Raw genomic sequence first — 22,329 nt, 5'->3', positions numbered from 1 at the left:
TTATCACATCTTTATCCTTTACAGAATAGATAGAGCTAAATGGTAACAAGACTTGAACAACCACAATAGGTTTTGATTACTTTAGTCGAAAATCTGCTATATATATTCCAACATTCCAATAAGAGATTAGTATCATGTATTATTCTATATTCTCTCGTACTTAGATAGAGCAGTACCCCCCACAAGATTCAGTTCCAAAAAGGCAGAAGGAAGAACACGCCCATGCTTATTTTCAGAGAATCTTCAGTTTTAGGTTTTTTCTTTCTAAGCTCAGTAACAGAAAACAAAAGGAAACAACATAATATTTTTATTCATTTATTAATAAACTAACTTTACAAATTTAATAATAGCAGAACAATAATATTCCTTATTTCTTTTCATTCATAATAATATGATAATAATTCACCATGACTCATCGTACTTTATGAATATAATTATATGATTTTAAAAATAATCTAGAACGACAGTGAAAGCAACTTACAGAAAATAATGCACAATAAAAAATCGGAAAGACGAAACGTCGTAACTTGCCAGCAACAAAAATAATTACAGGCGATCTTATCATTGTCCTAACGCAGGCAACGCCTAGCTATTAACACGATCTAGAAAAAATATTACAATAACATAATGTTACAATTTATTGTATCAATTCTTTTATTTACTATTTCTGCAATCTATTTACATGTTATATAATGTTTACATACCAAAACTATAAGCTATAACTCTTGTGTGGTGTCCCCTATGCTATATGTATAGTACAACTATTTGTATTTCTTTCTCCTACATATATAATATATTTTATCGGCATAAATTACTATCAATTAGTTGAAAATAAAAAAAAAAACAAAACAAAAACACTAGAAGGATAACTATACACCCATATACACAACTATTTGAGAGTCGGTCCACTAACTTTATACAGTACAAGCTAGCATTTCATATTAATTACAGTATAAGGCGTTGCATTCCTATCGGATACGTCTTCGCAGACTCGGCACCTATATACAACAACTCCCAAAAAATACATTTGAAAAATAAAACAATGACTTAACATATAACATATATTAATTTCCCCGTCTATACATAAAAATTTACAAGAGATTGTACATCGGCCGGACCGATATTAACTAATTGATATTTTAAAAAAAAATTAACATTTTTTTTAATGGCCGCCACCCAGCAGCCTCCTGCTAAGCTAAGAAACACACAGCTTCGTCACGGCACACATTAAAAGGGCACAATTGTATCAGGCATTATATTCTTATAATAAAAATATTCTCAATACGATACTACATACTAAACGGTTTGTATTTTAGATCTATCACTGTACCTATGAACATTGAACATTGTAAAAACGTGGGATTATCAAATATTGTGACCAAATAATATGTTTGACGCACATGCCTTTTGGAGGAGCTACTACATCGCAGTAATAGTGTTTTTTGCATTCATTACTGACAAAAATATTGGATAGATTATATTATATTAATGTGTTTTAAGTGTAAGGTTTTGTGTAAAGGTTATGTATCATATGTTAATTCTGTGTTATTATTGTCTAATTCAAGGAAACAAGTTCGTTGGAAATCGTAATCTGATTGGTTGAAAGGATCTATACGTGATCATTGATCAGATTTGATCACTGATCAAAATGAAAATTTGAAACTTAGGTATGGCTTTTTTATTCTTAGGTAACCAGAAATTTTAAAAAATCTGTTGACGAATTTTAATAATCAACTTCTTACATCAATCGAAAGTTTAGTTAGGCAAAAGGAACAACAATTTTATACAGAATGATTTTAAAATTTCAATTGTATAGTCATTATAACATTCCTCCAATAAGCGTGTGCGCCGGCTACGTCTACAAACAGAAAAAGGGCTCGAAGGAATGGAATCACAAAGGGACAAGGTAAAAAATGGAGTAAAAAATTAAACTAATTCTCACATCCACAAATTATTGCTTTGGGTAAATATCCCCTAGGAGTTAGGAACCGCAACTTAATCGTGCAAATATTATATCTATTAGGTAATTATTTATACGGAATTTTTATAAGAAACACACACGATTTAATATATATTAGCGGAATAGAAAATATATTGGATTAAAAATATATATTTAATTTTGAATTGATAAAGGTTAGAATTAGACTTCAGTGGAAAAAAACGCGTATTTTTATATCATTTATCAGTAACTGCATCGATATTTAGCAGTATCAGGACAAAAATCATTAAAAAAAAAAAACAAAATTTAAAATATTTCGGTCTGTCATTTCACGCAAATATATATTAAACCTTAGCCAGAAATAAAGGCTGAATTTTGACATTGCAAATTACTCAAAATGGTGGACATGATAAATCATGTGTATTTAAAAATGTATAATTTTTCTATAAGCTAACACTTCACTACGTGATTGTAAAAAAAAATCGGTGATCAATAAATATTAGCGTCTAATTTCAAATTCATTTATTTACAGTGCAAACGAAGAAAGCTAGCTTAATATATTACTGATAGAAACTTCCACTGGGATAGAATGATAATTGTTGACGTCAAAATTGGGGATAAAATGAGAGAACATTAGATTGTCAATAAAATGAAATATTTAGTATACTGGAAGCCCGAAAAGACAAACTGTTGTTACATTCAGTCACTATTATTATCATCTCTTTCACTATGAAATTATCAAGTTCACAATTTAATTATAATTATTGGTCGTGAATTCTTAATTAAATACGCTAACGCTACAATAGCAGCCATTGTTTTGGGCGGGAAAGCGCCTTAACGGCCCCACATATAAAATCGGAAATAAAAAAGTACGAAATAACACGATTGTTTTAAACTACATACTATTATTCTCAAAAACCCACAGCGGGAGAAAACCTCTGCTAGTTAAGTTACCAAACGACTAGACGCGCTACTTTCTGTAGCAGTTTCATGTCTGGCTACATATTGCCATTTATTTATCCATGCCAAAAGAAACTCTCTTTCGGACAAGTCAATAAAAGCAATTAAAAAATATTTACAACATTATGATGATGCGAATTATGAATATATCCATGTAAATAAGAATTATATTAAATTTTCAGATAACGTTTTTATTTGCATGTTGTCAAAATTAATAATTATCTTTTGTCATTATTTCATTGAACATATGTCAAAAATATGTGTAAATTTTATTAAAAATTGTATGGGAAATATTAAAATATTTTCCATCAAATACATATGTATAAGTATTTATCTAGTAGAATCTTGTTAAACACAAGTCAAAAGATTCCTTTGCCCAATTTTTTCGCAACCACCCAAATAATAGATTTAAAAAAAAATCGAGACGCGTTCCCGCCAAAACGGTAAAAAACTACTCTTTGACGTCACCGTTCGACGTTCCGACGTGCAAAAACGTATGAAAATATGTCAACTTTATGCATTTCACAATTATTATTTATATCTCTCGGTAAATCCATAACGATGTGCCTACAAGACGAGTGCTCTTTTGTACAATAATTACAACTATTTACTCTATAATGTACGTCATTCGACTGGTGAATATCGGACGTCGTACACTCTCGACTAATTTTAATAAATCGATAAGCGACGGTTTTAATAAAGATTTTGAGAGTAGTCCCCCCGCGTTTCAGCCACCCACCAAAATCTTATAGCGACATAAAACTACCGCTGGTCGTCAATTGTATTACCAAAGGGTCAACGTTCGATATTGACCAGGCTAATGTCAGTTATAATAAACTAAGGCTTCCACTCGCGACCAGACAGCCGTAGTGGCAACGGCGGTCCTAACTTACTCGATTACTTGATAAAACTTACTTAGTCGAGTTACAGTGAATGGTAACATGATTTGTTCACTAAATAAAATTAAAAAGAGTCAAAAACAACAGTAGGTACCGCGTTACGTTTCGAGCTCAAACAACGTGGTTATATGGTAGTTCCGTTTGTAAAAAATGATTCTTAATTTAAAATTTGATTGCATTTGACAACCATTGTTTTTTTTTTTTATTTACCTATAAGACATAGCGATTTTTAAGTGAAGTATGATGACTTGATATTCGATTTTATATAAGTTATAAAAATACCGTTCATGCTCACTGAAAAGAAAAATACATAAAAATAGGTTTATAGACCAAACGTTTGAATTTTAGTCTCTTAAATATTTTTCTTCTCTCGTTTATTGCACGATAAAAGAACTTTAATTTTGAGATTCGCAAACCGAAATCAACGATAATATGAACAATAATCTATTGCCAATGTATACTAAAAGCTATATAGTTTTTTTATGCACGATTACTCAGTGCAGAATCAAGCGACATGGCGCATATAAGATTACTCGATTGATCAAAAATAGGGTTTTATAGTTGACGTTGCGTAAAACTTATTTGAAATAATAAAAAAAAAACACTATTTGCAAAAGTGAATACCGATAATGTACCTATAAATGCCAAATCGACTAACAAAATATGGGCAATCAGCGCGATGAGATACGCGTATTGTGTTCAAGCCGTTTTGGCACTTATTGTTCAAACTGAAGTTTCAATTTATCTGTACAAGTTGATTTGAAGTTAAATATCAATCTTGAAAACAAAAAAACACCATGTAGCTCAATACCGCATCGGCATAAAAAATGCTATTTCAACGCAATTAACTTTAAATTTCGCGCGTAAAATATCCGAACGCACATCTAGACATAAAAATTATACAAATTCAAACATCGAACTCATCACACCGCACTGCCTTCAAAAATAACAATAAAGAAGAAAACAATCGAACCATTCCATTTTCAAACTAGTCGTCCTCGCCGTACAACCATCGCAGTAGCGTGTCCCTGGTGACGTCAGCGGGGGGTATAAAGGGCCGGGTGGGGGGTGGCGGCGGTCAGTCGAGCGGTAACAGCGGGAGGAGCATGAGCGCGGGTGTGGGGCACTCCGCGCGCCGCCGACGTCACTTGCCGTCTCTTGAGGTGCGACGCCGTCGGATCGTGCTGGCGGTTGGGGTGCCTTCACCAACTGGAAATAATAGGTATTGATGAGGAGCCTAATTAGAGTTGCACTGATTAGCAGGTTCTTTATGTCAGGAATTATCAGACCAACCAACTTTTGGATTGTTGTCATTGAATCCGAAGATCCACTTCAGGTGGATGATAGTCATATGAGTACAGCCGAAAGAGAAACTGAAAAACCGAATATTTGCACCAAAAATGAGCTAGCTAAAGATGAGAGACACTATGGCATTTCAAACATTTCATATGCACTTTTGAAAGTAATAAATATTATTCTAGTCATAATTAGAAGTAACCCTTAAAATCAGTAGAGCGGACACTGATCATAAACGTGAACGAATATTTGATAGCCAACATTAAAATCTTTTTGTTCTTTACTATAACTATTATAAAAATGATAAGCTGTATAACTCACCTGCGCTCCTGGTCTTCCTCCTGGCCGGCGGGGGCAGCGGCCCAGGAGTGGGCGTAGCCGCGGGCGGGGGAGGAGGGGCCGGCGCCGGACATCGCACCGATCTCCGCGTGCCCACCCCCTCCCCACCCTTCACGCCCGCCTTAACGCCCTCCCCCACTTTAACAGCCGCCTTCACCGCCCTCCCCGCTTTAGGCGTCTTCCCCCGCACTTTACATATCAACGGCTCGTCACTATCACTGTCCGAATCTTTCTTCGTCTTCCCCGGCACCACGGGCGCCGGTAACACTGGCTTCCCGTCTTTCTTCGCCTTCTTCCTCGGCCTTCCCGCAGGCGACAAGCCCTCTTCGCTAACTAGAGACGCTCCCGAACTCTCAGACTCCCGCCGCTTCCGTTTCGCCACAGGAGCCGCTTTGACATTAGCCACAACGGGCGTAGTCTTCGGACTAGTCTTGTCCACCGATCCCCCCCTTAGACAATTCCTTGGCTGGTTCGCGGGCGAGTCCGACCGCTCGAGTTTGACCCCCGGACTCAATCTAGGCGTTTTGGGCCCGTCCGCGGGACTGTTCATTTTACTACTCGATCTAGTTCTAACACTACTGCGAGCCACCCGCTCCAACGTCGAGGGCGACGGCGACTCGGGCCTTCTGCCCGCGTAGTCTTGGGTCGGAATTTCTATGAGAAGTTGTTCGAGCAAACTTTTGTCCGGAAACTCCGCTTGGAGCGGTATCCTTTCAATTTTCGGCTCGGGCTTCTCTTCCGTCCGATGCTCGTCAGTCTCGCCGTTCGCGGGAAGTATCTCCTCCTTCACGTCCGTTTCCGTCACACTTTTCTCCTGATTCGAGTAGGTATACAACGGCGGAGACTTTCTGCTCGGTAGCGGATCGAAATCCTCCTTTTTGGGGGACTCCTTCACTTCATTAGGTTCCTCCTTCCTCTCCGCAGGCGCGTCCGATTCTAACCTATCCAACGGCTGATTCTGCTTATCGTCCTCTCTTAAAATGGGTGTCGCTTCCCGTTTCGGTTCCTTTCTCTCGTTTTCGGGCGGTCTTCTCGGCGCGTCGTCGCCGTTAACGTGGTCCCCGTGCATTTCCGCCAACGCCGCCTCTATGTCTCCTAAGTCGTCTATGTCTGGGGGGCCGGGGTCGTACTGCGGCCGGCTATTGGATAAAGACAGTCGTTCTAACAGTTCGTCGGAGGCGGGCGTCTGTTCGATGACGCCTATTATCCTCTGAACGGACGCCGGGCTCGTAGACCTGGGCATATCGAGTCGCTCCTTCCTCTGCGGGCCGGGCGGGGACTGGCTGGCTTGGTTCGGCGATTTCTCGGACAACGCGTCCATGGATTCGATGCCGGAGTCTTCGCCCTGCGCTTGTGAGTTGGGCGATCTGTTGCCGAACTTGTCGTCGGGTCTGGCGGCGCGTTCGGAAACTAATTTACAGTAGGATTTATCCTTCGGGCGCTCTTTGCGTCGCGGGGAAGTCGCCCCGCTCCGTGGTGGGGACTCTGTCCGCGGAGGAATTGTACCCACGTTGGTGGACCCGGGTGGATCTGGAACTTTACAAATTATATTTTTCTATTAGTCAGCAAACTACTTAAAATATATTGTATAGCTTTCATCACTTTATTCAAAAACTGCCTTGATATGAAATATGTAAGTAAACGCGACATTACGAACATTTACAAAATCTTTTATTCGTGCTAGGTGTTACATAGCAAATTTTTTATTCATCTTAACAAAAAACAATAAATCAAGTTTCTCTTAACACAAAAACACCTTTAATTTTTAATCCAATACTAATCCATCCAAAAAAAATGCTTCATATCTGACTTTCCACTCAAGGATCGTGGTCAAATGTGATGCGCAATCGGATTAAACGCCAGACGTATGATAAACATTCAAGCCAGAGCCTATCTTCACTAAATTCAAAAAATTCAGATTAGATTTTTTTTTCCTTATAAAAAACTTTACAATACCAACACATACCTGTACAGGAACTATGGCTGATCTTCCTCTTCTTATCCGAGCCGAGCAGTCCGTTAGGTGAGGTAATAGCACTTTCGTTTAGTGTCCGTTTGAGTTTATTGTCATCATCGCTTAGCGTCCGTTCGTAACACTTGAGCAACCGGTTGTCCAGTTCACTACCTTCACTCACTTCCAATTGCACTGTCTTCCCGTCACTGGATTTATCACAATTCGCATCTTTACTTGGTAACTTCTTCTTCGCCTCGTGGTTGTTCACCTCTCTGTAACCTTCATTCTGGGCGTATTTCCCCTCCTTTTCTAGCAAGTCGTTCCGCCATTCTTTGTCCCGCTCTTTCTCTATCGCCTTCCCCGTGTCGTTTAACAACTTCTTTTTCTTAACTTTGTTTTCTAAAGGGAGTTTGTTGTTCAACTTGTAGTCGTGTGTTTTGGTCACTATATGAGCGGTTTTCGATATACTTTTCATTCTGTACACGACGTTGTTATCGCCCGTGATTTCACTTTTCACCGGATCGCCTTCGTAATGATTGTTCAGCTTTATACTTTTGACTAAATACTCGTCAGTCTTATTATCAGTACTGTCCGTTTTCGTAGATTCCTCAGAATCTCTCCTATGCTTCTCTTCGCCCTCCAAGGCTTTCCGGATTTTGATTTTCTTCGAGTGCAATTCACCAGGACTAAACTTCTTCTTCTCTTTCTTTGAGTTTTTGATAACCGCTGAGTTTGGACCTCTGATGCTTATATGTAACGGAGGAACTCTAGGCTCTCCCTCCGTCGGTTTTTCACCTTTCGGCTGTTGGTTCACGAAACTCACGTCCGCTTTGTAAACGGGCTCGTTTTTGTCCAACTTCAGCCTCAACTTGATCGACTCCTTTTCACCGGGTGGGGATTTCGGCGCTTCATTCGCCGGCGTAGGTTTAGGAATCAGCGGCCTCGGATACGCCATTTTCTTGGCGTCTTTAACTATTTTCTCTTTCAGCGTCGCAGGTTTCTCTTTAGCACCAGCTTTAGGGTTGCCCCCCCTCAGCAATAGTTTATCATCCTTCTCTTTCTTAAGCACTCTCTTTCTCGCGTCGTCTTCCCTTTTGGTCGCGTCGTCCTCGATGATCGTAGACTTGGCAATGCCGAAGACTTCTGGCGCTGGTGTGGTGTCTGTCGAGTTCTCTCTAACTTTACAACTGGCTACGGTGACTTCTTCAACTTTCTTCTCCTGTTCCTTGGGCGGTGGCACGTCGTCGTCTCTCATGAGAGTTTTGATCAAGTACTGTTTGCTTTGCTCTTCGATCTCTTGGGCCGATGCTTGAGAACCAACAGTGGCGGTTGACACCGACGTAGTGGCTCGAACTGGTAGCCTCATTGGCGGCGGCATAGATGTCTGTATATGACTTCTATCATTCATACTGGAGTACGCGTTCACCGCTTTGAACTGCGTCGCCGTATGATTAGATTGTGAAGGGAGGTTTGTATTCGCAAATGTCTTGGACGTAGACTGCTGCGGTACTGGGGGCGGGGGCATAAAGTTTGACTCGCTAACGTTAGTATAAGAATCTGTTTTAGAAGGCACATCACTCTGATTCTGATTATTAATCTGGTTCTGATTGGTCGCTTGACTGTGGCTCGCGATGCGGTTCTGACTCGTCGCTTGACTCTGACCGGACACCGGGTGACTCGTCACGTTTTGACGGCTCACATTTTGGTTCTGACTCGACTCTGAGTACGGTTCGCTGTTGTTGTACTGCGATCCAGTTATATCGTGGAGTACAGAATCTAGTGTTTGTTCTGTGGTGTTGTCCTTGGTTTCGTACTGGTCTAGCTTGGCGTTGGAGTCGAGGTCAGAAATGGCGGACAGGGCCGTGTCGTCGAGGTTGAGGTCGCCGCCGAGCGTGGGCAACAAGAGGTCAAGGTCACAGTTGTCAGGCAGCTCGGGCAAGTCCAGCGCGTCCCGGTACGGCTCGTTCCAGTCGGGTTGCGACGCGGCGCGCTGGTTCGCGATGTACTGCTGTTGGAACCATTGGAATTCCTGGAAAGAAGTTCACAATTGTCAATGTCAAATGTGTAATGATTTTTGTGGTGTAGTATATATGCTATCCCAATACTTTCCAGTTAAATATGTCTGAAAAGTTATATAATAACAACAGAATTTGTAACATTTACTCAAAGGCACTGATGTTCTTACAGTGAGGAAAACCTGCACATTCAGGCAACTAGAAGTGTAAACATGATTGGTCCAATGCAGGTCAGGTATACCTGCAAAGGTTGCGCAGATCAGGTGGGAGTTGCTACGTGTAAAAACCTGACCCAATCCGTGGTCAAAGGCGTACCCCAGGCTCCTCTACATACATAAAATCACGCCTCTTTCCTGGAGAGGTAGGCAGAGACTACCTCTTTCCACTTGCCATGATCTCTACAAACTTCCTTCGCTTCATCCACGGTGATTCACTTCGGTTTCGGGTACTCTTGACCAATGACGATGCAATCGGGACTAAAAAAAGGGCGACGAGGAAATAGATCGCACTCGCTATCTCTCACCTGAAACCTTGACCTGGTCTTCTGGTCCATGCTGGTGGTGGAGGGCGGCAGCAGCACCTGCAGGTCCTCGGCGGAGAAGCGCGGCTGCGGCGCGCGGGGGGCGGGCGGGGGAGCGGCGCGGGCGCGCGGCGGCGCGCGGTACGGCGGCGGCGAGGAGGGGAACCCTGCGGGGGGAAGGGTATATACTGTATACGTTGTTTGTGGCTTACTTAAGACATCGCGAACACTTTCAACTTTATTTTTTTTAAATCTCATACACTACTTATCCTGTTTTGAATCATTGCCCCATGAACTTAAATATTGCATTGACAGTATTTTTAATTTTTTCATCATAACCAGACTTTTTCGTTTTTGGTTCGAAAGTTATCAGGGTTACAACGTACACACATAAAAAAGTATTTTCGTCCCAAGTTGACTTCGTTAACATGAAAAAAGTTTGATTAACATGAAAAAGATGGCTGTCGTATTAAAAAGATTGTGTCAATAAAGTAAATCCATACAAAATCAAAAATACAAAGTGACTAATTTAGGTACCCATCTCTGACGGGAAAACCTAAATTAGGTTCGAAAACTTAAGGTCGGGGTGGGAAGACCTAGACGAACATATCTTGATCAAATTAAGGACGTCCTGGTGAAGGGTCAGGTCAAAAGTGCCCGAAACCGCCGAGCTTGCATGAAGAGAGTTATGAATGTGGATGAAGCAAAGGAAGTATGCAGGGATCGTGGCAAGTGGAAAGAGGTAGTCTCTGCCTACCCCTCCGGGAAAGAGGCGTGAGTTTATGTATGTATGTATGTTCTTGTATCTTTTATTTTTTGTTTTTACTATTATTTTGGTTTTTCTGACGTCCAACGCGAGCACCGCTCCGTCAACCAGCCGATACTAAGCTATAGTACATGACATACCTGTCTGCTGGAACCTCTGCGCGTGCACGAGGGTCGCGCCGGCGGCGAGCGCGGCGCGGTACACGGGCGCGGCGGGGGGCGGCGCGCGGCGCGGGGCGGGGCCACGCGGGGCGGGGGGCGCTGGGGGCGGGGCGGCCGCGGGGGCCGGGGGCGGCGCCGGCGCGGGGGGCGGGGGAGGGCCGCGCGGCCCGGGGGGCGGCGCGCGAGCGCGGTACTCGAACGTGCGGCCCACCGTCAGCTCCACCTGCTGATAAAGTAACACATCGATTAATGAGAGTCTCTTCAACATGTCGATGTAGTTTTTCACATGTTACGTTGTCAGAAAGACAATCTCCCAAAAAGGCACTACGGAGCCTTGGAACCGGTCAAGCAAATTTATTTTAGTCTTTGTCCAGATCTATCTTCTTTAAAAAATCTCCAGTTGTTCAGATTTGCAAACTTTTAAGGATATTTACGACATTTCTTCATATTGTGACTTGCGTGCACTTAAAAGTTATTGTATACATCATTTTTAATAATATATAAAAACCAAGAACTCATTAACACCCAGCCTTAACCTTAGAAGCTACAAACATGAAATTTAGACATTATAATTAATCTCACCTGTCCATCATCGAGCCTGTCCAGCTTGGCCGGATGCGGCGGTTTGGGCCTCGGTTGCGGCGCGGGCGCATCGTTCTGCAGCAAGTTGACGAGGAGGGGGGATGACATCGCCACGGTGGGGGGAGCGGCGGGGGGCACGGCGGGGGGAGCGGGGGCCGCGGGCTGCGGGTACGGGGGCGGGGGGCCGGGGAACGCTGACGTCGAGGGCCGCACGAACACATCGGACGGCGGCCGGATCGAACTGGACGGCCCGCTGAGACCTGGGGGGGAAAGGTTTTGTGTTTATCGTATACTAGCTGTTCGCCGCAGCTTCGCTCACGGATATCATTGTATTGTATACAGTCTTTCTGTAGGATGAAAACAATAAGGTACTCTTGTTCTTCTCAATACTCCTAAAGACTTAAGGCTTGTTTTGGATGACTTTCGTCAGCAAATTTGCATGCACAATGACTCCGCTCCCGTGGTAAATCCTGGAAATCCTATAAGTGTTCACTACACTTTCATAATAAGTTGTTATGAGAAGCAAATTGACCAGTAAAAACTCACGATTTTAACAAACTCATGGGTTATGATTTATCCGCTGGCGAGGTCGCAATTTTATGCGGTATTTCCCATCCATAGGACAGGCAGTGTAAAGGGACTTGAAAGTTCTAACTAGCAGCTATATGGTGTATTAAATAGAAATTAAAAAAAAAAAGAAACATATTCAAAAATTGTATTCATTATTATGGGATACTTCATATCACTTAATAATTGTCATATCATTTGGTTTCACAACATTGGTTGGCGTCAAATAAATCACTTAAAACTAAGTTTACTACCGCTTACAAAGCGTCAGTGCAGTAGAAGCGGTAACAAACCGCACTGCAGCATTTTCTTCAACAACGTCAACTTTAGGATAAGAAGTAGCCTATATGTTATTCTGGGTCTTCAGCTACCTACATACCAAATTTTATCGTAATCGGTTCAGTAGTATTTGCATGAAAGAGTAACAAACATCCATACTTGACATTGACGGCCTCCGTGGCGCAGAACTATCCAAACTTATAATAGAATAAATGAACAAAACTTACCCAACGTATTCTCCTTCCGATGTATAACCCTCGCGTGGGTCATGCTTCCAAACGGATACTCGCACCTGTCCGCCGGCGGAGTCGCAATGTTGTGCGGGATTTTCCCGTCCATCGGGCAGACGGTGTTGGGCGACTTGAAGTTGTCTCTGGGGGCCGCCGGGGGCTCCGCGGTGCTGGTGGATGCCCCCTCGTCCAGCAGCCGCCCGATACCGCCCAGATTGGAGAGCAACTCGGCGTTTTGTTGCGATCGGGACGCGCTCGCGTCTGGAAAAATTATTGAAGCTTAGAAAGATCTTTTGTTGGGTCAGGTCAAATGTACCTGAAACCGCCGAGCTTGCATGAAGAGAGTTATGAATGTGGATGAAGCGAAGGAAGTATGCAGAGATCGTGGCAAGTGGAAAGAGATAGTCTCTGCATACCGTATACTGTATGTATGTAAAGATCTTTTGAGATGATATAATAAAGCTGACAAGAGTGAACTGGATTGTTTGATTTGACTACCAGGTTAACTTGTGATTATTTTGGCAACCTTTACAGCAGGAACATAACAGGTATATAAAAGTAAAGATTAATGCCATTTTTAATTTTGCCATCTTGGAGATTGTTTAGAAGGTGTCAATGATCAAGTTCTTGTCCGACAACGTATTTTCAACTACATATTGTTAACATATAAATATGAATTTGTTTTTAAAGTTTCACAATCAACTATATACTTACCATCCTCAGTGTGAATCCTGAGCTCGGCGCCATGTTGTAATCTGAGCGAGACGGCTGCATCGCCGTCCAACTGCACGGAGAGAATGCCGAGCGCCCTCAGTTGCGGCGCGCCCGCCTCGGCGAGCGCACGCAACCTCGCCGCAGCGGCGCGCGGCACCGACAGCGTCACGCGGACTGAGTTCCACGGCTCCACCTGAACATAGAATACAAATTTATTTATTTATTTCATCAAAACTTATCCTATCATACATACATAAAACCACGCCTCTTTCCCGAAGGGGTAATCATTACAATATCCTATCATTACAGTCATAAAAACTAATGCGATAGAAAAAGCACCTTATACATTAAATTCTTACACAACATTAACAATTATAACATAGAACAAATATCGTAGTTCTTATAAACTCGCTCAGAGAACAATGAAAAATATCTATTCTCCCAGCTATTTCGTTGAGAGTAGCCAGTGCCCGAGTCAGCGGGGCGTTCCGCAACAGATTATATTCTCTTCTCAAAATGGAAGACTGTGTTTTAGATTATCAGTTGATTTTTGTCGGCTTCTAAGTGTATATTATCATGTGTATATGCCTCGCGGGGTAGACCGAGCCAATAGCCTTGAAAAGACTGAGAGGCCACGTTCAGTTGTTTGGCTTAATGGTAGAATTGAGATTACTAGCCCATCGCCTAAATGAAGAATCCCAAGTTTATTAACCCATCCTAGGTATTATTTAGCATGGTACCTAACTATGTGTAGGTATATGAAATTTAAAAAAAAATCGGTCATGTGGATAAATCGTGAATAGGTAACGTAACAATAAAACACATGAATCTCCCATTTGCAACACTACATAGTATAAAGCAGTCGCTTCCCGCGACTGTCCCTATGTCTGTCTGTATGTATATATGTATGCTTAGATCTATAAAACTACACAACGGTTTTTGATTCAGTTCTTTTCTTTTCTGCTTCTGTTTGGGTTCGTGTTCTGGTGGACGTGGGACATGTTCATAATAAATTATAGTAGCTATTCCCTCCATTGATTCCGAGAGCGCGTACAAACAAACAGCGCAGCTATGACAGCTGTTAAAAGACTGAATTTTCACCGACTTTTCAGTTACACTTTCAAAATACTAAAAAAAAATACTTGTAATATTATTCCAATGTCTTACATATATTAATGCAAAGTTTCACGAAAATCAGTTGTTTTTTCGTAAAAGAATAACAAACACACACATTCACACACACACATCCCAACAAACTTTCTTATTGATAATACTAGTAGGTATAGTTTGTAAACTTGTAATTAGTGCTAAATACGTATAATGAGGATTATGTGCCTATAATGAGTCTGAAAAAAAAAAACTTTTCTTATCAGCTGAGTTATGGCCGACGACACGAGACAAACGATGAGAGATTACCGCGTCCATTGACGTAATTACATTTACATAATGTTTTATGAAGATAACAAACAAAAACAATAATAAACAAATAAATAATTCGACCAAGTTAAAAAAAAAATAAAGACGCCGCACAATTTGTTAGCATGCCTCCGTGCTTTTTACTATTAATGTGAAAATGGAAAATATGTGTTCGCATTTTGTTTTGATGTTATGGGAGATGGTAGGAGTACCCGTAATCGTCGAATATGCATGAAAAGCGTAATGAGAGTGGAGGAAGCGGGAAAGGTCTGTAAGGATCGTAGCAAGTGGAATTCCATAGTCTCTGCCTACCCCAATGGGAAACAGGCGTGATGGTATGTATGTATGTGTTCGCATTTTCCTACTTCGTAGCATGACACGCGCGACACCGTTTTTATACCGCGATAAAAACCGGCTCTTTTTATTATGTTGTGTACCTTAACTTTTACAGTTAATAAAGATCTTTATTTATTAATTACTAAACGCCGCCCGCGACTTCGTCCGCATTGAATCCCTATCAATTCCGCGAGAACTCCAGGATAAAAAGTAGCCTATATGTTATTCTGGGTCTTCAGCTACCTACATACCAAATTTTATCGTAATCGGTTCGGTAGTTTTAGCGTGAAAGAGTAACAAACATCCATACTGACATCCTGACATACTCACAAACTTTCGCATTTATAATATTAGTAGGATTTTTACCTTTTGACACTCTACTCTTCATACACACAGTTTCATAATATAAGTGGCCACTTTTATATGACTCTTTTGAATGACATATTTAGCAAAATGAAGGGTAAAAGATAGTAATGTATTTTTAAAGCATATTTATGGTAGGAATAGTAAATAGGATAACTGTCACAATTACAAACACACACGTGTTAATTACAATGGGAATACTATTAATTATATTGTTGGTAATTAGCCATGAAGGCGACCTTGCATATCACATTTCTTTCCTAACTGTGACATATATGGGTTAAATAAAAATTGAAGCTTTTATTTAAAATAGAAACTTTAAGCACTTTTTTACAGTTACAAAAATATCACAGAAAATATTATATTTTGACAATAAACCGAGGAGTTTTAAAATACAAAAAAGCAGTTTATAGAAAAAAAAAAAACTCAGGACTGATTTCCCTAAATGGTATGTTTTACTAACCCAACTATACTATATTTTATATTAAATACATATTTCATAAACATCCAATACCCAGTTTATTTCTCTAAACGTACAAATCTGGACTGACATCGTGGGATCAAAACAATATCACACAAACCTTGTTAACTTTGAGAGTGTGCGGATGCGGCTCTGCGAGTAGCGTGCGCAGTTCGCGCAGTAGCCGCCGCAAGCGGGCGGGGAACTTCGGGTCGGTGAGGTCGCCCTCGCATGTGACTACCACGCCGCAGGACCCGCCGCCAGCAGTCCCTGGCCCATCGCTGTCCGCTGCCATGCTGGAATTACATTACGTGGTATATTAGTGTGGTAAGAAGATAATGTATAGAAACAATGAACCGATTTATATTAAAAATGTGTTTAGAAACACCGATATTGAAATAAATCTATAATAATGAAGCCATATATCAGAATGCGGCCTTGCAGTCTTTTCAAGGCAATTGGCTCTGCCTACCCCGCAAGATGTATATGTGACTATGTTTGTATGAATCTATATGGAATTTACTTGAGAAACGGAACATGTGAATTTAATGAAACATAAGGATTCTTAGGAGGATTTTTATCTGTTGTTGGAGAAAGGTACATATGCATGTATTTGGTTTATTAATCAACAAATTTTATACAATTTTGTCATCATTAATGATTGTAACAAAAAAAGGAATTATTATGAAAAGTAATTTACAAAAATTGTGATAAAATGTATGTAGGTTATGTCCTCAATTATTTCATTGAAATAGACTAATCCTGTGCTTAATACACTATGAATAAATAAATTCACAAAACATTCCAAACATATCATGGCGTCTCACATTTTTATTTTTTAAAGTTGCTGTTCCAGTTTTCAGAAACCACTATGAGGGTGTACTATCATATTTCAAATATTTAGTTTACATTTAGGTCTTCCTAATCTTAAAACATATATTTTAATTACACTAAGTAAACAAAAACTTAACAATCATTTTATATTGCATCATTTTAGTTATTACAATTTATACTAACCATATTTCCTAACTACAACAGAATTGCCAAAGACATTACATGAAATCATTTTTTATTTTTCAAATATTTTAACTTTTATGTATAATTAGTTTGGTAAGTTAACTATTTCCTCTCTTTACTGTTTATTTATTGAACAAAAAAAAAACTATCATAATGATTTGACAGCATGGTTTCTAATCTAATCCTTTTTAGTGTAAAAGAAAATAAACATCGAAATCACTCAATTTATCATATTTTTTTTCACATCAAGCCATTTTGGAAAATATTTGTTTGGTATTATACATATTGTTAATACATACATACATACATACATAAACTCACGCCTCTTTCCCGGAGGGGTAGGCAGAGACTTCCTCTTTCCACTTGCCACGATCCCTGCATACTTCCTTTGCTTCATCCACATTCATAACTCTCTTCATGCAAGCTCGGCGGTTTCGGGCACTTTTGACCTGACCCTTCACCAGGACGTCCTTAATTTGATCAAGATATGTTCGTCTAGGTCTTCCCACCCCGACCTTTCCCTCCACACTCTCCTTGTATATCTGCTTAGTCAACCTGTTTTCATTCATCCTCATCATATTGTTAATATTTATTTTTATCTTTCCTTAACCAAATTATATGATTAAATGGCCTTAAAATGGCATTAAGTGAACCTGTTGTACATTTTTAACTTTTATACTTTGACTTAAAAAAAAGAAGGAGGTTCTCAATTCATAAAAATCATTTTTATGCCCAAAATCTTTAAACAAATAAAAGTGAAATAGCAATTTATTTGCTGTAATCTCACATCCACGTAATGGTGTTAGATACATTAAACCAAGCTGTAAGTTAACACAGAGGTTAGTTTATATCTAACCTAACATTGATAACTTAATTCTTTAACAGCCCAGAAAACAATGAAGTAAAAAATTTATGAATTAATCAAAATATAGTAATGACACGTAAGTCCAGGGTTCCCTTCCCAGTCTAGGCAAATGTTTTTGTGAGTGATTATTGCGTATGGTGTGTGGGCGCAGTGCATATGTTCACAAATGAATTTTTTCATTCCTAATAACTTTCTTTAACAAAGCACAGTAACTGTGGTCCCTAAATTCAGACTGATTTCCAGTTTAAATGATTGTGTAGCGGGAGCAATGATTCGGCTCGACCGCCACCAAAGGGAAGATCTTCCGCCAGGCTAGGTGTTATGCCTGGGGAACCGCGGCTCCGACGATGTTGTGTCGGAGGTTGTATATATAGCTCCAATCCGTGAAATCTCTGAAATCGCGATTTGGGTTCTTCGCTGCTATTGGCTGAGCGCGTCGATTTCTTCGAGATGATTGACAGTTGTTGTGTAATTTGATGTTGCGACGAGTGGCGTAGAGATGTCGCCACAGTACTCCCCCCCAAGACCGGAGGTCTGAAGTCTTGATCTTGCTGTGCAATCTGTGCTTCGGTAGCTTGCAAGTGCCAGTTGTCTTCCAGTGAGTCGGAAGTTGCTCGAAGTCCTAGTGAGTCAGGAGTGAGCCGTAGCGTTGCTCGTAGTCTGCGGTGAGTCGAGACAGTAGAGAGCGAAGTCGACTTGTTGGCGCCGGAAGATATCGTGCAGAGCTGCCACGCTGGAGAGAAGAGCGGCCGTCGAAGAGATCCAGGCGTGGGCTGCGGTAGATGCGTCGGTCGCTGAAGTCGATGAGAGTGAGTGCGGGTGGAGACAGGACCAGGAAGCTCGGTGAGTCGGCTGCGATGGACCTGCTGCGATACCCAGTTGCTGGCTTGCTGTGAGACTGCTTGCAGAGTGAGGAGTGATGCTGAGGATTGGAGTTGATGATGATGGAGAAGGTTGCTTCCAATCACGTCGGGGTCACCTAATGTAGCGGGAGCGATGATTCGGTTCGACCGCCACCAAAGGGAAGATCTTCCGCCAGGCTAGGTGTTATGCCTGGGGAACCGCGGCTCCGACGATGTTGTGTCGGAGGTTGTATATATAGCTCCAATCCGTGAAATCTCTGAAATCGCGATTTGGGTTCTTCGCTGCTATTGGCTGAGCGCGTCGATTTCTTCGAGATGATTGACAGTTGTTGTGTAATTTGATGTTGCGACGAGTGGCGTAGAGATGTCGCCACAATTGTAACAAGAAGGCTAAAATCCAACATTAAAGTTTTCCAAGAATAAAGTTAGGTATTTTTATTTTTATATATTTTTTTTAATTTTGAGAAGCAATTGTACACAAATATAAGAAACCTATAACAGTGTTTTGCACATTGTAAAATATAGTGTTTATTTTAAGTGTAAGATGGGAGTTTGGGTTGTCTTTATACCTAGTTCGAATTATACACATGCATTCAGTTTGTTTGTGTTCCTATTATAATTAATTTTAAAACATTATTGTATTATTCCTGCTCAATACCAAGGAGAAATGTTTTTTTTAAAGTAAACATTCAAAATGTAGCCTCTGATTTTGAGCATGCATACAATAGGCTATTTGACTGTATTAAAAATATACATTTCTTTTATGTCATCAGTCTTAATATTATTTTTTTGGAGCGATTTGTTATAACGCGAGATAAAAATATTGCATAATTTAAACAAAATCCGTCTCAGTAAATTAGGTTTTTATATGCAGCTGTCACGTGACTAAAAATGAACGTGATTGGCTATTTCAATTATGACGTCAATTATCCATAAACAGACTGTGGATCGTACCGTTCCTTAGTGTTCGCTATTATTTTTCAAGATTTTAAAAGTGTTTGATCGCTCAGGATTACTCAGATAACATAGGTATTTACTAATGGAAACCAATTCCGCGAAAGCTGACAGTCGAAACCTACCAAAAGTGGACGCAATAATGGTTGGCGTCTTCTTCAAAGACAATCCAGATTTCTATGCTGCCGAACTGAGGAATGTGAAAACATCAATGTAAGTATATCTTGGTAACCACTGATCTTAGATCATGATCTGAAACCACTTCTTGTGAATATTCAGATCCATCGGCATAGAAAAAAACAGTTTCGTAGGAGATTTTATTGTTGTATTAGTGCATTGAGGCACTGCACAACATTTATAGGAACTCATTTTAATAATTTTCACACATATTATGACGTGGCACAAGTTAAATAAAACAAGAGAAAATCAAAACTTTTCGAAACACCAACAAGCTTTGTATGATATTTACACGAAATTTACGTCACTGCATGCCATGGCCGCCATATTGCTAAAAGTCGCGTTTTGGCGGCATATTTGAATATTTCATTTTCTTTTTCGATTTTTTAATAAAATAGCTGTAATAAAGGCAGAAAAGTATTTTTGTAGGGCTCCATATAAACAAATAAATACCCTAAGATAGTTTTTAGAACTTTGTCAAATAGCCTATTATATAGGTACTTAGTGAAATATAAGAGTAAATAACTTCATGTACACAGACCTAATGTGTCCTATATATTTATGTTTTCATTGATTACAAATATTTGTTTACCAATAAGTCATTAAAAAAAAAACAGGATAAAGCAAGATAAAGTATCAACTCTATTTTGCCGAGAAATTTTACAATCACGCACGGAAGATTTCGACCGACAGCGACAAGCAAGGTCGGAGTTTTGAAAACATAAACGCATGTGTTACACAACCTTTTTCGGACAAAACACCTAACGTGGTGTCGTAAATTGACACTGAAACATACGTTTTCAGGCGGACACCGTGCGAGTGGCCGCCCAAAGACCTGTCAACCGCAATTGTATCCATTTTGTAAAAAACTATCACACCGCGTATCACCCCGCAAAATGTAAATAAACCAAAAAAACACACTTACCTCTCATACAATGTCACATTCCGGTTAATTCCACAATATCTTTATTTTCTCCCGTTGCAAATCATTTTGGATATCAAATCGCAACATTACAATCCAGCTCGGACGCAAGGCAATATCGGTCCTATGGCCAGTGTCCACTACTCCAAAAACATATGATACAACACTATTGTCCCACCCCAATTTGTCCGGGGTCTTGTTCTAAAATTATTTTCGGTCTTTTACACTGGATCACTAGACTAGAAACACTAAAATCTCGTCACGAATCCAATCCACTGATTAATGTTCCAGTGACGCAAAGCTCATATATCGTGAAGAGCAGCAGCCATTTTGAAATGTACGGGGAGTACAGTCACGGCATGGAACATTAGTAAATTGCCGCCGTTCTCGCTTCTTGTTACACTTGAAACATGAGGAAAATGTTAAAAAGCTTTATACAGTATCCATTATTACACATTAGGACACAGAACTTCACACCATTTTGTGACTGAAACTATCCAAAACAACCTAAGCGACATCCGATAATTCCAGCTTACCCCATTTGCATGACACACATAAAATACCAAAAAAACACTCAAAACACTTAAAACCGCACATAAAACGCGTCGCGGCGAATTATGAGAAATTAATGCATCACATCAATATAACAGTTCTGTAGAAAAATCGCTAAAAAGATTGGTATATAATTTACAAATAGTTAATTCGGAACGAACAATAACAACGGCCGCCATTTGCAATTTTCATCTTGACATGCGCACTGACTCGAGCAGTATTGCCAGGCTACAGTTTACGATTTTGAACACCGGTTAGTTAATTAAGATCTCGGAATCTATCAAAATTCAACAATAACTTATATATTCGTTCGTTTAAAAGGTAATAATCGTGGTAGTAACATAAAATATGAACATTTACTGTAAATGAAGGAAAATCGCTATCAGTGGTTTTGGGAGAATAAACTTTTCAATTTGACATTCATCACGCTCACTAAACTATACATATTATACGTGTCTCCGCCGGTCTGATTGAAGGAATATCTTATATTATTATTTAATAATTAAGATCTTGTCTTTAATACCATTATTTTTCAATAATAAATGCAGCCTTTGTCTACTTTTTCCAAATTTTATCAATAGCATAAATTTGTTTTTATAAACAAAAAAAATTAAAACATTAATTCTTACTTACTTACCTTCTTTGATAAACAATATAAAATCTGTGTATGTTTGTACTTTGTCCACAAAGAACTTAATTTATCTTAAATAATGTCTGGAACATCCTATTCGATTTGCATCCACCGGACATAACTTGAGCGCTCTTACAAAACATGATATGTTTCGTAAAAAAAACTGAATTGCCATGGGGCAAGGTTGCATTTTATCTTATATGCACTACAGCAAACAAAATGTTTATGATGTAAAATTCTGTAAGAAGTTATAGTACATAGGGAATGCTAAGAAGCGTCTAAAGAGATTAAAGAGCCTTAACTAGCAACACTGACCTGACGAAAGAAACACACATGACAATCTTTTGAAGGTGGTGTAAATCACCCCTATTAAAATTAATGTTGGAAAATAACTACTTTCAAAATTACACAATGCCTTGAATCTGTTGTATTGCAAGAAATACAAATAAAATATAATTTTATTTAATAAACTCTTAACGATAAACCTGTAATATGTCCTTTTAAACTTATTTCATTCGCTCACGCAAAGTCACATACCATTCTTTTACTTCA

At 39.8% G+C, this 22,329-nt stretch overlaps 1 protein-coding gene across 2 annotated transcripts; it reads right to left on the bottom strand.

Annotated features, from left to right (window-relative positions):
* Positions 1 to 302: 302 nt before the first annotated feature.
* On the bottom strand, positions 303 to 21,355 carry LOC106135763 (proteoglycan 4). Of its 2 annotated transcripts, none has more exons than XM_060951121.1 (10): positions 20,598 to 21,355; positions 15,918 to 16,092; positions 13,222 to 13,414; positions 12,505 to 12,768; positions 11,432 to 11,691; positions 10,829 to 11,075; positions 9,926 to 10,089; positions 7,400 to 9,416; positions 5,416 to 6,969; positions 303 to 5,007 (listed from the first exon to the last, which is right to left on the bottom strand). In XM_060951121.1, exons 2-10 carry the CDS (start codon positions 16,089 to 16,091, stop codon positions 4,943 to 4,945), a joined length of 4,938 nt encoding a protein of 1,645 aa, XP_060807104.1. In that variant the 5' UTR covers position 16,092; positions 20,598 to 21,355; the 3' UTR covers positions 303 to 4,942. The 2 variants fall into 2 exon arrangements, with proteins under 2 accessions (XP_060807104.1, XP_060807105.1); XM_060951122.1 differs by having other exon boundaries at positions 10,829 to 11,072.
* Between the last annotated feature and the right edge of the window lie 974 nt (positions 21,356 to 22,329).

This window comes from Amyelois transitella, chromosome 24 (genome assembly GCF_032362555.1).
Source record: "Amyelois transitella isolate CPQ chromosome 24, ilAmyTran1.1, whole genome shotgun sequence".
Lineage (NCBI taxonomy): Eukaryota > Metazoa > Arthropoda > Insecta > Lepidoptera > Pyralidae > Amyelois > Amyelois transitella.
The sequence above is the reverse complement of the archived record's forward strand: the minus strand, read 5'-3'. Positions and strand labels throughout refer to the sequence as shown.